This window comes from Callorhinchus milii, unplaced genomic scaffold, assembly GCF_018977255.1.
Source record: "Callorhinchus milii isolate IMCB2004 unplaced genomic scaffold, IMCB_Cmil_1.0 Scaffold11, whole genome shotgun sequence".
NCBI lineage: Eukaryota > Metazoa > Chordata > Chondrichthyes > Chimaeriformes > Callorhinchidae > Callorhinchus > Callorhinchus milii.
In genome coordinates, this window is record NW_024704752.1 from 10,023,334 (window position 1) to 10,036,296 (window position 12,963).

The following is a 12,963-nucleotide window of genomic DNA, read 5'->3' on the forward strand; positions in this document are numbered from 1 at the left end:
TAAGTTGCTGTCTGTGATGGACTCTGTGGGTAAGTTGCTGTCTGTGATGGACTCTGTGGGTAAGTTGCTGTCTGTGATGGACTCTGTGGGTAAGTTGCTGTCTGTGATGGACTCTGTGGGTACGTTGCTGTCTGTGATGGACTCTGTGGGTACGTTGCTGTCTGTGATGGACTCTGTGGGTACGTTGCTGTCTGTGATGGACTCTGTGGGTAACTTGCTGTCTTTGATGGACTCTGTGGGTAAGTTGCTGTCTGTGATTTCTCATGGAGGGGTGGGAGGTAAGTCCAAGATGACGTGCTTGACAATGGAATGTTGGAATCGAGTCAATCCTGTGTGGCGGTAAGCAAGTAAGCTGGGTGCGGCCCTCCAGGGAGAACGCACGTTCCATTCCACACACCGGGAAATTTCCAGATTTAGGGGGCATACATATATGGAACTCTCCGTCTGGTTTGGATACTCTTAAGCATGGTGATGTGTTTCCACAGGTGTCAGACACCCAACTGACAAAAAAAAATGTGTGTGTGATGGACTCAAGAGGTAAATTCCTGTCTGTGATGGACTCTGTGGGTAAGCTCCCGTTTTAGATGGACTCTGTGAGTAAGCTCCTGTCTGTGATGGACTTTGGGGCTAAACTTGTGTCTGTGGTGGACTGTGGATAGCGTCTGGATGAGCTCTTGTCTATTTTGCTCCATGTGAATTTAAAGGTAATATCCCGATTTACCAGGTAAAGTGATTGAGGTCAGGACTTTTCACCCATTTAAGAACCAACTCGAAGTAGTACCATAAAATAGTTGGTTTACTGTTTGAGTTGTTGTGCTGATGAATGAGAAAAAATGAGCTGAAGGGTTTCTTCATTTGAATCTCTCGTAAACTTGCGTATTGTGTTCTAGATCTGTATGTTTATCACATTTCTACTCTGGCCACAAGGGCACAATTGCTTGGGTAACCCTTACATCAAATCATACAGCTGCTGTGTTGATGTACTATAAAATATAAAACACTTATTGACAATCTAGTTGCTGGTTTACACTTTTATTAGTGCTATTTTCAGGTGCATGTCTTGAAGTGACATTGCTCTGCCTTAACTTTTGTAACTTTAAAACTTACACTATTTGACATTTCCTTTGCAACAATCACAAAATCGACCCTATTATTTACCTTGTGCTTTTAGACTGCAATGATGTCTGCATCATTTCCTCATCCCCAACAGGTGTTATGTGTTGGTGTCAGTCCTCCTATCCTGTGCCTTCTCAGCAGAGTGAGATGACTTGACCTAGGAAATTTTGCTGTTGAGGAAGTAGCCCTAGTACTAGGCTGGATCTCTTTCCAATCCACTTCCTCATTACTTTTGCTGTTCATTCCTAAATTATACAGCAATCACTGTGGGCTCAGAGGTAGGTGGTTCATTACCTCTGCAAGCAGCAAAGCCACTCAGAGATACCATGCAGGACAGCAGAATGCACAAATTTACCAAAGTACAATCTGGAGTAGAAACATCTTGAAGAGAAGTTTTCATTCTCTTCATTATATTGTACCAATATGGTTTTCAGCTCAGGCAACTGAGTTATGGACTAAGATATCAGAGTTTGCTTACTCCGCTCTCTGCATGCCTTCATTGATGACGTCTGCTTTTTCACAATGTCCTCAAGGAAGCCAAAATACTGGTCTAATCATCGCAGACCCCAAGGTTATGGGGTTTAAGTTACCCTTCACAATTTTGAACTTAAGGCCTCTTGTCATGGCGTCATGATAAGTATTGTGCTGGGTTTAATTTCTCTGATCTGTTACCAATTAAAATACTCATAAAGTTCTCCCTGAGCTGTATCTTTCAAGGCTGAAGTGCTATAGCTGATGTAGTTCTCCATAAGTCATGTCTCCAATCCTAGGGGAATATCTTCGGTTGTACCTTCTGTATTGTGCCTCTATAGTCGAGGGCTGCAGTTCCCTTTTGTCATGGTGAGTAGAAGTGCAAGCAGTACTTGAGGTGTGGCTAAGTAGAGCGTGAGATGACTTCTGGGGATTGGAGCTGATTTGGCATTAGAGTTACAGCATACAAGATGTTTAATGGGGCAGAATTGTAAACTAGTTCAGTGTTGTGAGGGGTAAACCTAGGATAGACACCAGGAAGCACTTATTTACAGGAGGCAGTCAACAGCTTGTTTGAGTTACCAGGAAGGGTGTTTAAGAATAGGAAACTGGATTCATTTTAGAAACTGCTTGATGCTGTACTGGGTGGACAGTAAGGTTGTTATTCTGGAAGGAGAGATCAAATAGACTGAATGATCTGCTTCATCCAAACCTCTCATAAAATTTGCAAAAAAAGTTGGAAATTAGATCAAAATGCCAGATATGCATGCATTCAATCCAAAATAAACAGCTTCAAATAAGAAGTATTGAGAATGTCTAGGTGGCATGATGGGTAACACTACAGATTGACTGTAAGAGACAGCTTTTACTTGTTCACACCTTCAATATATATTGTTTTTAATTTTCCAGAGCGAATAGGGCTGCCCGCTGTGACATCAGCAAGTGCCTCTGTCATCAGGTCCTCTGCAGATCACCTACATATGTCCAGCTGCTCACCACTCATTGTTCCACCTGCTAAACTGAGAGCTGGCAGCACAGCCACCTCCAGCACTCCTCCAGGCTCAGACAACAAACCGCCGCAGGCCATCGTAAAACCACACATATTGACTCATGTCATTGAAGGGTTTGTGATTCAGGAGGGACTGGAACCATTTCCTGTGAGTAAACTTCATCTTTGTCCTCAGAGGTGTCATGTTAGCTTTCTTTGTGCACTTGCTCCAGTTGGATAATGCCCCTTCATGGCAAACTGCACAAATTGTCAAGCTGTTTCAGAACTGTAACACAATCAAAGAACATTAATCTGTTCCAGAGTGAATTTTGCTCAAACCCTCTCCCAATGAGGAAGACAGTGTTTGATTTGATCAAAGTGTTTAGAATTGTGAAAGGGCCACTTTGTGAAAAAGTGACTTTTTTCCCTGGGGGAGCTACGAGTACAGATAGACATAAACTTGAAATTAGGACAAAGCAGGTTAGAACTGAGAAGAGAAAAACATTCTCACAGAGAGCAATAGGAATCTGGAACACACTGCTCTGGAATTAGGGCAGGTTTGGGGTATATGGCTCATGGAGTGGTCTGTGGCCAAATGGCTTTCTCCTATGTTCTGTGTGATCCATGAGTGAGACAAATTATAGGTTAAATTCATTACATTTTGCCCAATTAGTCTACCTCCATGTCTAAACTATGGATGGAGAAATATCAGCTAAGATTCCTGCTTCTGATTGCTATCCACAGGCCACTACTGAAAGTATAGATTTTGGGTGAGGACTGAATGAGGCTTTGAATGTGATGGCCCTGGTGTTTTTCATAGAAATATGTGGAACAGCTGACTGATCTCAACTTAAATAAAATCACACTATTTATATCTCATTGCTGCAATCAATTTATTGGCTGAATAGCTATTTAATTCTCTCTTTGATCTACTGACGCAATCTACCTCCAATTTTCTCCACGGATAGTCTATATTCCACATATTCACTGAACTCTCTGTATGAAGTAGTTTAAACTATCTGTTCACCTTCCTTCTTTTCAGATTGAGTTCATAGATTAATATACCTCTGGTAATCACAGTCCAAGCTCATGTATGAAGAATGATTCATTAACAAGGTTCATTTCTGGCTGTGGAACCATACAGGTGCATGGATTACCTCCTAAAGGAGATGACAGGCAGAGGAAAAGAGAACAATTGGAGATAAAAAAAACACAGCCAATTTTAGTCATTACAGCCTTGATTTGGCCTAATCTTTACGAACATGGCTTATGTCACAATCCATGTACAATGTCTTCATTATATGAGCCCTTTGATTTTGAGACTGAATGCACTTGAGTTTCCATGTGAAGTCTAAATTTTCTAATGAGATCAGAGGCTAGTTAAAGGGAAACATTCCAAGAAAAACAGAACTTGATGAGCTGTCCTGCTACAGAGATCTGTACTGAACCCAATTAAAAAGTGTGCACCCAAATTTACATAGACAGGCAAATGTTCTTTTGTCTTGTGCCTTGCTACTGGATGGGTCATGTCACCACATTCAGTCCCCATTATTTTGTCATTTGTCCAGAGGCAATGATTAGCAAATTTTGTCCATTGTCATCTGTTATGTATTATGTAACTTTCAGAAAGAACAGACTGGCACTTATTCCATTCTTGTTTTTTAGCTTAGAAATTTATTAAATTATTCCACCATGATGTCATGGAAGGGAAGAATCAGCACACTTGATCAAGCTAATGCGGCATTTTTCCCAAAAGAAGTAGACTGCCATTAGATATAATTCCTGATGAATGAACAACCAATCTACTGCAATGCTTTCGTTTATTAGAAGGTCACTGTAAGAATTACATCTGTAAGAGTTTTCTCTTTTTTTTACTGAAGTTGAATGTCAGTGGAAGATTCACATATTTATACCTTAGCTTTGTGGAATTGGCTATTTTTTCAAAGAAGAGAAGGCATGTAGAATGCTGACATGTGCAATCTATACGAAACATGACCACTTGAAGAGAAAATATTCCACAATATTTTGAATTGAACCCAAAAATAAATGCTCTGTACTTATTATGGGTGTCTTGCAATAGCCTCTGTCCCTGTATTTTATACTATAGAACTATTATTTAGTGAAGAAGCCGACACCAGTGAACTCCCATATATTTAACATTGTGGTCTATTTCCCACAGGTTATTTCACTATTATTTTATCCCATTCTAAAGTTGTAGTGAAAAGATTACTTTTTTTTAGTAATTGGAGAAAAGTACCACCAAGTTGGAGAAAACCAACCAAGTTGCTCTGCTGCATGAATGTTTTGGTCTATAAAGGACTGTAAATTGGGTTAATGTAAAGCTGCTATCTGGAGCTTTCTGAGTTTGGCTTTGTTTCAGTCGCAGACACATCACTTCTAAAAAAAAATGACAATACTTGTACTGAATTTGGCATCTAACAGGTGGGCCGCTCCTCACTGCTGACCGAGCAGCCAATCAAGCAGAAAAATTGTGAGGATTCATTGGTGACCCCCACACCCGTTCAACCTGCCGTAGATGATCAGAATAATGCAGAGCAAAAAGAGGAAGATTCCTTTGAGAGTGACGCAGATGACCTCCCTGAAGACGGTTTGGAAACAGTTTTTTACACAGCATTTAGATGAATCTATTGCACGGCAGTATTTAGTATTTAGTTTGCGACTAAACTTTTATTCTCACTATCAAAACTTGGGGTATGGTGCAGTTTATATACAGTGGATTTTTTTAAAAAGTTTTGCAAAATCACCACTTTTTGAAAAACAATTAGATTTTTTTTCAAAATCGCTGTGAAAGTGCTTATATTCTCTCTCACTGACGTGAGTGCTTATGGGGAAGTGCCCACATCTGTCTTCTGTGGCTGAGGATCATCAGAGAGATCAACAAAAACAGCTTGTTTTTAACTTTGGATTAATTCATGAAATATTGTTTTAATGTTATTTAAAATGTTTATTTTAGATGGGATGGAGGGAGACAATCCTGACATGCTCAAGTGTGAGTTCTGTGGGAAGATGGACTTCGCTCATAAGTTCAGAAGATCAAAGCGCTTCTGCTCCATGTCATGTGCTAAAAGGTATTAGCTTTGTATTTACAATCTGGATTTATGTAGCGTCTTTCACGTCGAAAGGCCGTCTCAAAGCACTTCACAGAGCCTCAGCTGGGGGTTGGGGGTAACTGACGAGGGTTGGGGGTGGAGAGAGAAGGTGAAAGGTGAAAGCACTGTTGAAAAGTAAAGGTGGGAAGGGAAGACAGTGAGGTGGAGGGATTCCGGGATGGAGTTTCAGCCTGAAGAAACTGAGCAAAAACTGGACCTCTTTGAAGAAATGGGATCCAAATGATACTAGTGACGCCCGACCGCCACCCACTCGCAATGTAAATCCCAATGTAAATTGCAAAAGCTACCCCTCACTCCCTAGCCCAATGATATTTTTTGACACTGATTATATATTTAAAAAAATGAAATTGTCCAATAAACACCAAAAAATAAATCTCCCAAAATGAAATTAATAAACACTGCAAAATAGAAACCCTAATCTTAAATATAGCCTTGGTTTTGAAGCTGATCTTTAAGCTTTTGTCTGGTGAAATATTCCTGCTAGGAGAGGTTTGCATTGCGGCAGACTCAGCAGACTTCTATTATGCTGGTTGTGACATTATTGGCTTCATTTTTAATTTGGTTTAAATGAACAAGAGTACAGTATTTTCGCATGAAGCACAATTGGTCCTACAGTAATGTCCTAGCTCCATCATTCTCTTCCTCTTTGACCGATGACTTTTCTGTGATTACTAAAAGATAGAGCTCCTTTGCTGCCCCAACTCTAATACAATTTTAACATTGATTGGATGTGATTCCTGTGCCGAATGGAAAGTGTAGCACAATTCTAGCTTTAAGTGGCGTTGATTTAAGCATTTCTCCTGAAACCACCGCCAGAAGAGGATTTGGGAATCAAATTAAGGTCCGGCGCCGGCAGCCGATTCCAAAAGTATACTTAAACTTGAAAACAATTATGTTTAATAGTTCCGGGAGTGCCGTTAAGGTGTTTAATATTATTGGAGAGCCAGTTGCCTGTTCAGCTCTTTATTAACTGTAAAGAATCCAAGGGGATTCAAACACTGAAGCTCTGTGGATGAGTTCAATTGCACATAAACAGAGCACTACTTCCCTTCAATTTAGCCAAAAGCAACAGTGATTGCAACCAAGTCCTATAATTTGAATTTAACTTGTGAGTTCCCATTAATTAGGTTAATTTCCTAAACTATATTTTTATTTACCATTCAGTTCTTGTTCTATTTTGAAAAATAGTTGTTTACAGTTTCAATTAGATCAAAACAATACAACCTGATACATGGGATGTAGAAATGAATGGGTAATGGGCACAGGGTCGAACAGACAGGCAATTATTACAAAGTCTCAAATTACATCTTCCCCGATAACAAACTGTGTTTAACTCTACATTACCACATTGATTGCAAGCAAAAATAATTATAACAGCAGTAAATAAATGATGATTTTATTTGAAAAAAAACTAAACTCTGCTAGGTTATCACATGGGGCTAATCAATTTCACTTCCACTAGTAACATAATTAGAAAAATGTAGTGTCGGTCAAGATGTAATTAGTCCTGCAGATTTGGGCAATGAGTGTTGAATTTTGACCCTGCCCAGATGTATTCCCACTCCATGCTGAAAGAGTCTAACTTTTTCCCTACTGGAGATTACTTTGCCCCCTTTGCAACATGCATTTGTGTTAGTTCATGAAGGAATTTTGTTTGTGGTAGTACATCAAAAAAAATCAAGTATAATTTAAAATATAGGGGAATTCCTTGACAATTTTTAAAAGAAAAATTATTTCCCAGGTACAATGTTGGCTGCAGTAAACGGATGGGACTCTTTAAATCAGACAAAAGCTCACGTTGGGCAAGAAAACCAGACTCTCACATCTTCAGCCGGAGAGGAAGGCGACCTAACGTTGTTGAGGGAGCATCACGGGAACACTTTATCAGACAGGTATATGACATGTGGAATCCAGACTTTGGTGATTTATGCATTATGTTATATTTTCAAACCAAAATCTTAAAGTTACTTAATGAGCAATCCACTGGCCTTAAATTAAGAAACGCATGTCATTCAGATTTACATAATAATACTTTGGAATCCTTTGGAGCTCCACCCCACAGTCCCTTCACCTCGGGCCCTCCCTTTACCCCTTCAAGGCTCGTCTCAAGACCTTCCTCTTCGACCACATCTTTGGTCACCCTCCCTGCCCTCCACCCCTCCTGATCCCAACCCCCAGCTCAGGTGCAAATCCTTGACTGTCCAGTGCTTTGGTATGTTCTCCTGATGTGAAAGGCGCTATACAAATGTAATTTGTTGTTGTTGCTTTGAGAAAATAAGTCAAGTTTCATGAATCATCAGAATGGGGGAATATCGGGTGTTGACGTGGCGGGTGGAGATGATTTTGAAGGTTGCTCTGAATATAATAATAAATAATCCTTGCTTTTGATATAGCGCCTTATCATGTCTTCAAGATGTCTCAAAGCACTTCACAGAATACACTGTAAAGTAAATTGACTATATATTTTGTGAGCGAAATACAGCAGCCAATTGCGCACAGCATGTCCCACAAGCTGTGTGGATTGAGTGACCAAATTATCATTATCGTTTTTTCTAATGGGCTGGTGGGATAATTGGTCCAGCATCTGGCAATTGTACAATTGTAAAGCATAACATAAATTTATCTGTAACTGAAAGTGATTGAATTGTTAACTTCTGACCAGATGCCTGTTAATTTCACTCCTGCTGAGGAGGTCACAGCAACTTCCAATCTGCCACTTCCTGAAGAAACTGTGACTGCTGCCATGACAACTCGCCGTCGCCAGAATGAACTGGAGCGGGAACGGGAGATGCGGGAGCTGAGGATGAGGGAGATCTCAGAAAGCAGTGAAATGCTGCAGTCTGATCCAACAACATGGACGGTGGACCATGTGTGGGAATTCATACACTCTCTACCAGGTATGTGCTATATTCCGCTATCCTCGCTCTGCTTCCCTCCTTGTAAGTTTTAACTTAAATAATTTCATTTAAAAATGTACTGTTTCTTATTTTTGGTAAGTTTGGCAGTGCAGCATTTAATGCCTTTGAACCACATCTTTGCAGTGTTAGGTTCAGACCATGGGGATATCTGACATTCAACCATCATCCCACACGTGCAACCATCAGCCCACAAGTTTTTTGTTTAAGGTTGATCAAGTAGGTTGATCAACATCTCAAAATCACAAGAGAGGGTTCAGCCTATTTGATCCCACCCTTCCAGAATACCCAACTTACCGTCCTCCCATAATGGCATCCAGTTTATTTTAAAAAATGAATTCAGCATCCTGGCCTCAATCACCTTTCCAGGTAATCCGGTCCAGTCGTTACTAACCTTTGGGTAAGGAAATACTTGGTTGTGTCTGTCCTAAACATGTACCCTCCTGTCCTGCTTCTTAGTACATCTGAAAGTATTATTCTGATCTGACTTGAAAGTGAAAGATAAGTTAATAGCACAGATATAATCTTTTATTAGCTTCAGTGTTTTCAGCATTTTGTGTTTCTATTTTAGTTTTGCAGCATGGTTTCTGTTTTACCTGCAGTGTTGATCAAGCTACTTATAGCATGGTTCGAGCCAAGTCACAGACTGACAATTTCCGCAAACTATTTTATTGTCTGAGAACAAGGGAATTAACCTTCAGTGATTTTCCATTTGTTTCTATACATCAATAAAAAACCAAACCCCCAGTGATCTTGATATACTAGTACCAGTAAATTACTAATAGCAATAATGTTTCAAGTACAGTAGAAGTACATATGCAGTATGCACCATATACAGCATTAATACCAATAATGTGGATATGTGTACAGATCCTGGTTTATTCTCATCTTCATTTGTTACTTGGTTTGGTTAGAGACAGCCTAGACCTAGACATGCTATTTCCATGCACATCGGGGGACAGAGGAATGTGAGCAGCACTAAAGCATTTTATTTTTTGTTGGAATAATGCAACCTGAATTTTACCTGCATTGGGCAAAAAAAATCAGAAATCCCCAAATTGAGATCACTAAATTCTCATTGCTAGTGCTCGCTTTTGAACTTTATTCTTTTGTGTATTTTCACCCAATTTCTTTAATGATAATTGCAACCATTTGTGTGTTTTTAACCTGCAGGTTGTCAAGACATTGCAGATGAATTTCGATCCCAGGAGATTGATGGGCAGGCACTGCTTTTACTCAAGGAGGATCACCTTATGAGCGCAATGAACATCAAGCTTGGGCCAGCACTGAAGATCTGTGCACGGATCAACATGCTGAAGGAATCATAACCTCCATCTCCAAAAGAAAAGTTTTGAAGGCTTTTTGATGTCTCTGATTTAAGAGAAAATAAGTCTTACAAAGTCTTGAAGTTAGAGCTAGAGCCACATATACCTTCAGTCTATAACAAGTTATATATCTGCAAGACCTCACAGCAGACTAGCTACTGTTAAATGAACAGTGAAAATAATGGGGGCTGTGTGCATGGTAACCTCATTAAGCATTTCAAATTATATTCATTGCAGCACCAAAAGTGGTGTAATTTATTATTTGAATTGCAAATTGGATTATTTTAAATTACTGCGACCCATTCACTCTACTTTATATTATATTAGATACAAGATTTTGAATGCTATTAACAGGCTAGGGCTCTGCAGCTTTGAACGTAAACATCTAAGAGAGGACCTTATTGAGGTTTAGAAAATTTTAAATGAGTTTAGAAGAGTAAACCAAGAACCAAAAAATAAACCTAATAAACTTTATGATGCACTGAGGCAGAAGAACAAGAAGATATGGGTTTAAAGTTGCAAAGGACAATTTCAGGATAGACACCAGGAAGTTTTTCTTTACTCCGAGAGTAATTAACAAATGGAACAGGTTGCCAGGAAGGTTCGTGGAGGTCAGGATGCTGTCCTCTTTTAAAAAGCAGCTTGATGCTGTGATGGGAGGGTGGGTATTCTAGATATATGAGATAAAATGGGCTGAAGGCCCTTCATCCAAACCAATCTTGTGATCTTGTGAATGTGATGTTGCTCTGTGCTCCTTGCTGTGGAGGAGTGGGTATCAGTGGGGGATATTGATGGCTGTGATAACTTCATTCAGTTCTGTGTTGACATCCCTTAGACATCTCTTCTTTTGCTATTGCCTTATTTCCTTTCTATTCTATTATCAATACAATTTTCAATCCAGCTGGCTATTTTGCTATTAACTCAATGAGCCTTAACTTTCTCTTAAAGTCACACATATGTAACTTTGCCAAATGCCTACTGAAAATTCAATTATCTTATATCCTGCGTCATCGAGAATATACTCTCAAAGATATCAGCAGATTAGATATTCTTTCTAAATCAATCATGACTGCTAGTTATGTGGCTTATGCTCTAACACGTTGTTACAGTTTAAGTAATTAGAAATGCCCAACAATTTTGGTGAGTCAGTTAATCCTTTTAGGTTGTTTTTCTGATTGACAGGTAATAATAATAATAATCCGTGCATTTCAGACAGCGATTTATTACATCGCAGCAGCTCTGTGTTTTCTGATCTAAACCAAAACAACTACGTTCAAATAGAGAACATGTTACAGAGTGAATAACTCAACTCTTTCATCTCATGAACCTCCTGAGGAGGAAGCAGAAGCTCAACGAACAGCAAAAATAGCTTTCCATATTCTAAAAAGGTGGTGTCTGCCTTAAAGAAAAAATAAACAATTTTGGGGATAACACATTAAAGAAGGATAATTGCAGAATTTTAACATTCCGATACACCCAGTGTTGTGTAAATTGCTGACTGAGAAGCACATCCACAGATATATCATTAATCTTACCAAGTGCAGTCGCACATTTTGCAACCTGCTTTTCTGCCATCTTCTGTCCTCCCTCAACTCCAAAGGAACAACACTCTATGATTACACGGTTTCGTTAACCAAACTCATAATTATCTGAATTGACTTGTTGTTCCCACAGTAAATCAAGGTTCAGAAATGGGCTGTAATTTGTAAAGATTGCATCTTTCCAGCTGTGCCATACAGCCCTGTAATTTATTTTTAATTTTAGACTGTTAAATACTTACAGAGCAGTAATTGCAGGTAAAGTATAAATCCTAATAAAATAATTGGGATCTTCTTAAGAACAGCATATTTCCAATGAAACACTGGCTTGCTGCGAGGACCTTTTCCCATGTGTGGTGCTGTAAAATGCTTAATCTGTTAAGCATGAAATGTGAAATTTTCATTCTATTTGCGATTATTGACATTTGATTTTTCAAAAGGTTTGACTTGGAAGCCAGAAAGTGTCGTTGCACAACCAATTTGAGCTAGATTTTGTTTGCACCAATCATGTCACTGCATGTTGAAAACCATAGTGCAAAAGGTCAACGTTAGCAGCTGGTGCTAAATTGCAATGTTGGAATGCTGAATTAATATTTCTAAATTAATTTATGTTTATTTCCGTTTTTTTTGTGCCATTGAATCAGTATTTGCAATGACCAGCAGAGACAAAATAGCTTTACATGTGGTACCACGGAAATTGAAAGAGACATTTCCTGTCTAACTCTGAGGCTCAGCCTTTCCCCTATCCCATGAAATGCTACTAAAATAGTAGGAAACCTTTTTCCCCAAAGTGTTTGCATTTACCACTGATTGAAGAATACAGCACAATGCGAGAATGGCCCACCTGTGAGACAAAAAGAATGATTGTGTGCTTCTGAGCTGTGAAATACCATGTATTCAAAGGATTAATGCCAACTCATTGTATTGTTCTTAAAAAATGTTGCGTTTTGCAACTTATTCCTCTCAGAAGTGTAATAAAAGCACAAAATTCTTGCTGTATAAATACTGTACACTTGGCAGTTCAACTGTTAAAGCTAAATTTATGCCATTCACGACTTCCCATAACCCACAAAGATTATTGATGCCTCAATGTACTTTTACAATATGACTGTACAATATGATAAGTAGAGAAAATGAAATGGAATTAGAATCAGTAGCATGGAACAAGCATTGAGGGACAACTAGTCTCCTGTGCTGAATTATCTGTGAGTCTCTAATTTTCATACCCTGATGAAGAATAATTGCTGAAGATTACAATGTAAACCAATTCATTGGTGCTGTTGTGTGTAAACATCGGCATTCTGATTTGCAAATCTCTGGGGGCAAAATTAACAAAGGGTTAAAGCTACAGGTTGCAGATGCAGAAGCTTTAAGTGTAGCAATCAATCTGCTAAAATGACCAGGATCTAGGCAAATAAATTGCCTGAGTGTGATTTTTATCTTTTCAAAACTTTTGTTTTGGGAGTAATGGAGCTTCAA

At 39.0% G+C, this 12,963-nt stretch overlaps 1 protein-coding gene across 1 annotated transcript in view; it reads left to right on the plus strand.

Annotated features, from left to right (window-relative positions):
* The window catches only part of LOC103185365 (polyhomeotic homolog 3 (Drosophila)), a 29,542-nt gene extending 19,037 nt beyond the window's left edge, over positions 1-10,505 (plus strand). The window contains exons 10-15 of the mRNA XM_007903850.2: positions 2,497-2,744; positions 5,018-5,183; positions 5,550-5,664; positions 7,448-7,598; positions 8,369-8,603; positions 9,795-10,505. Of these exons, the coding sequence (XP_007902041.1) occupies positions 2,497-2,744; positions 5,018-5,183; positions 5,550-5,664; positions 7,448-7,598; positions 8,369-8,603; positions 9,795-9,949 (1,070 nt within the window). The 3' untranslated portion in view covers positions 9,950-10,505. The remainder of the gene's footprint in view (positions 1-2,496; positions 2,745-5,017; positions 5,184-5,549; positions 5,665-7,447; positions 7,599-8,368; positions 8,604-9,794) is intronic.
* Positions 10,506-12,963: the final 2,458 nt, after the last annotated feature.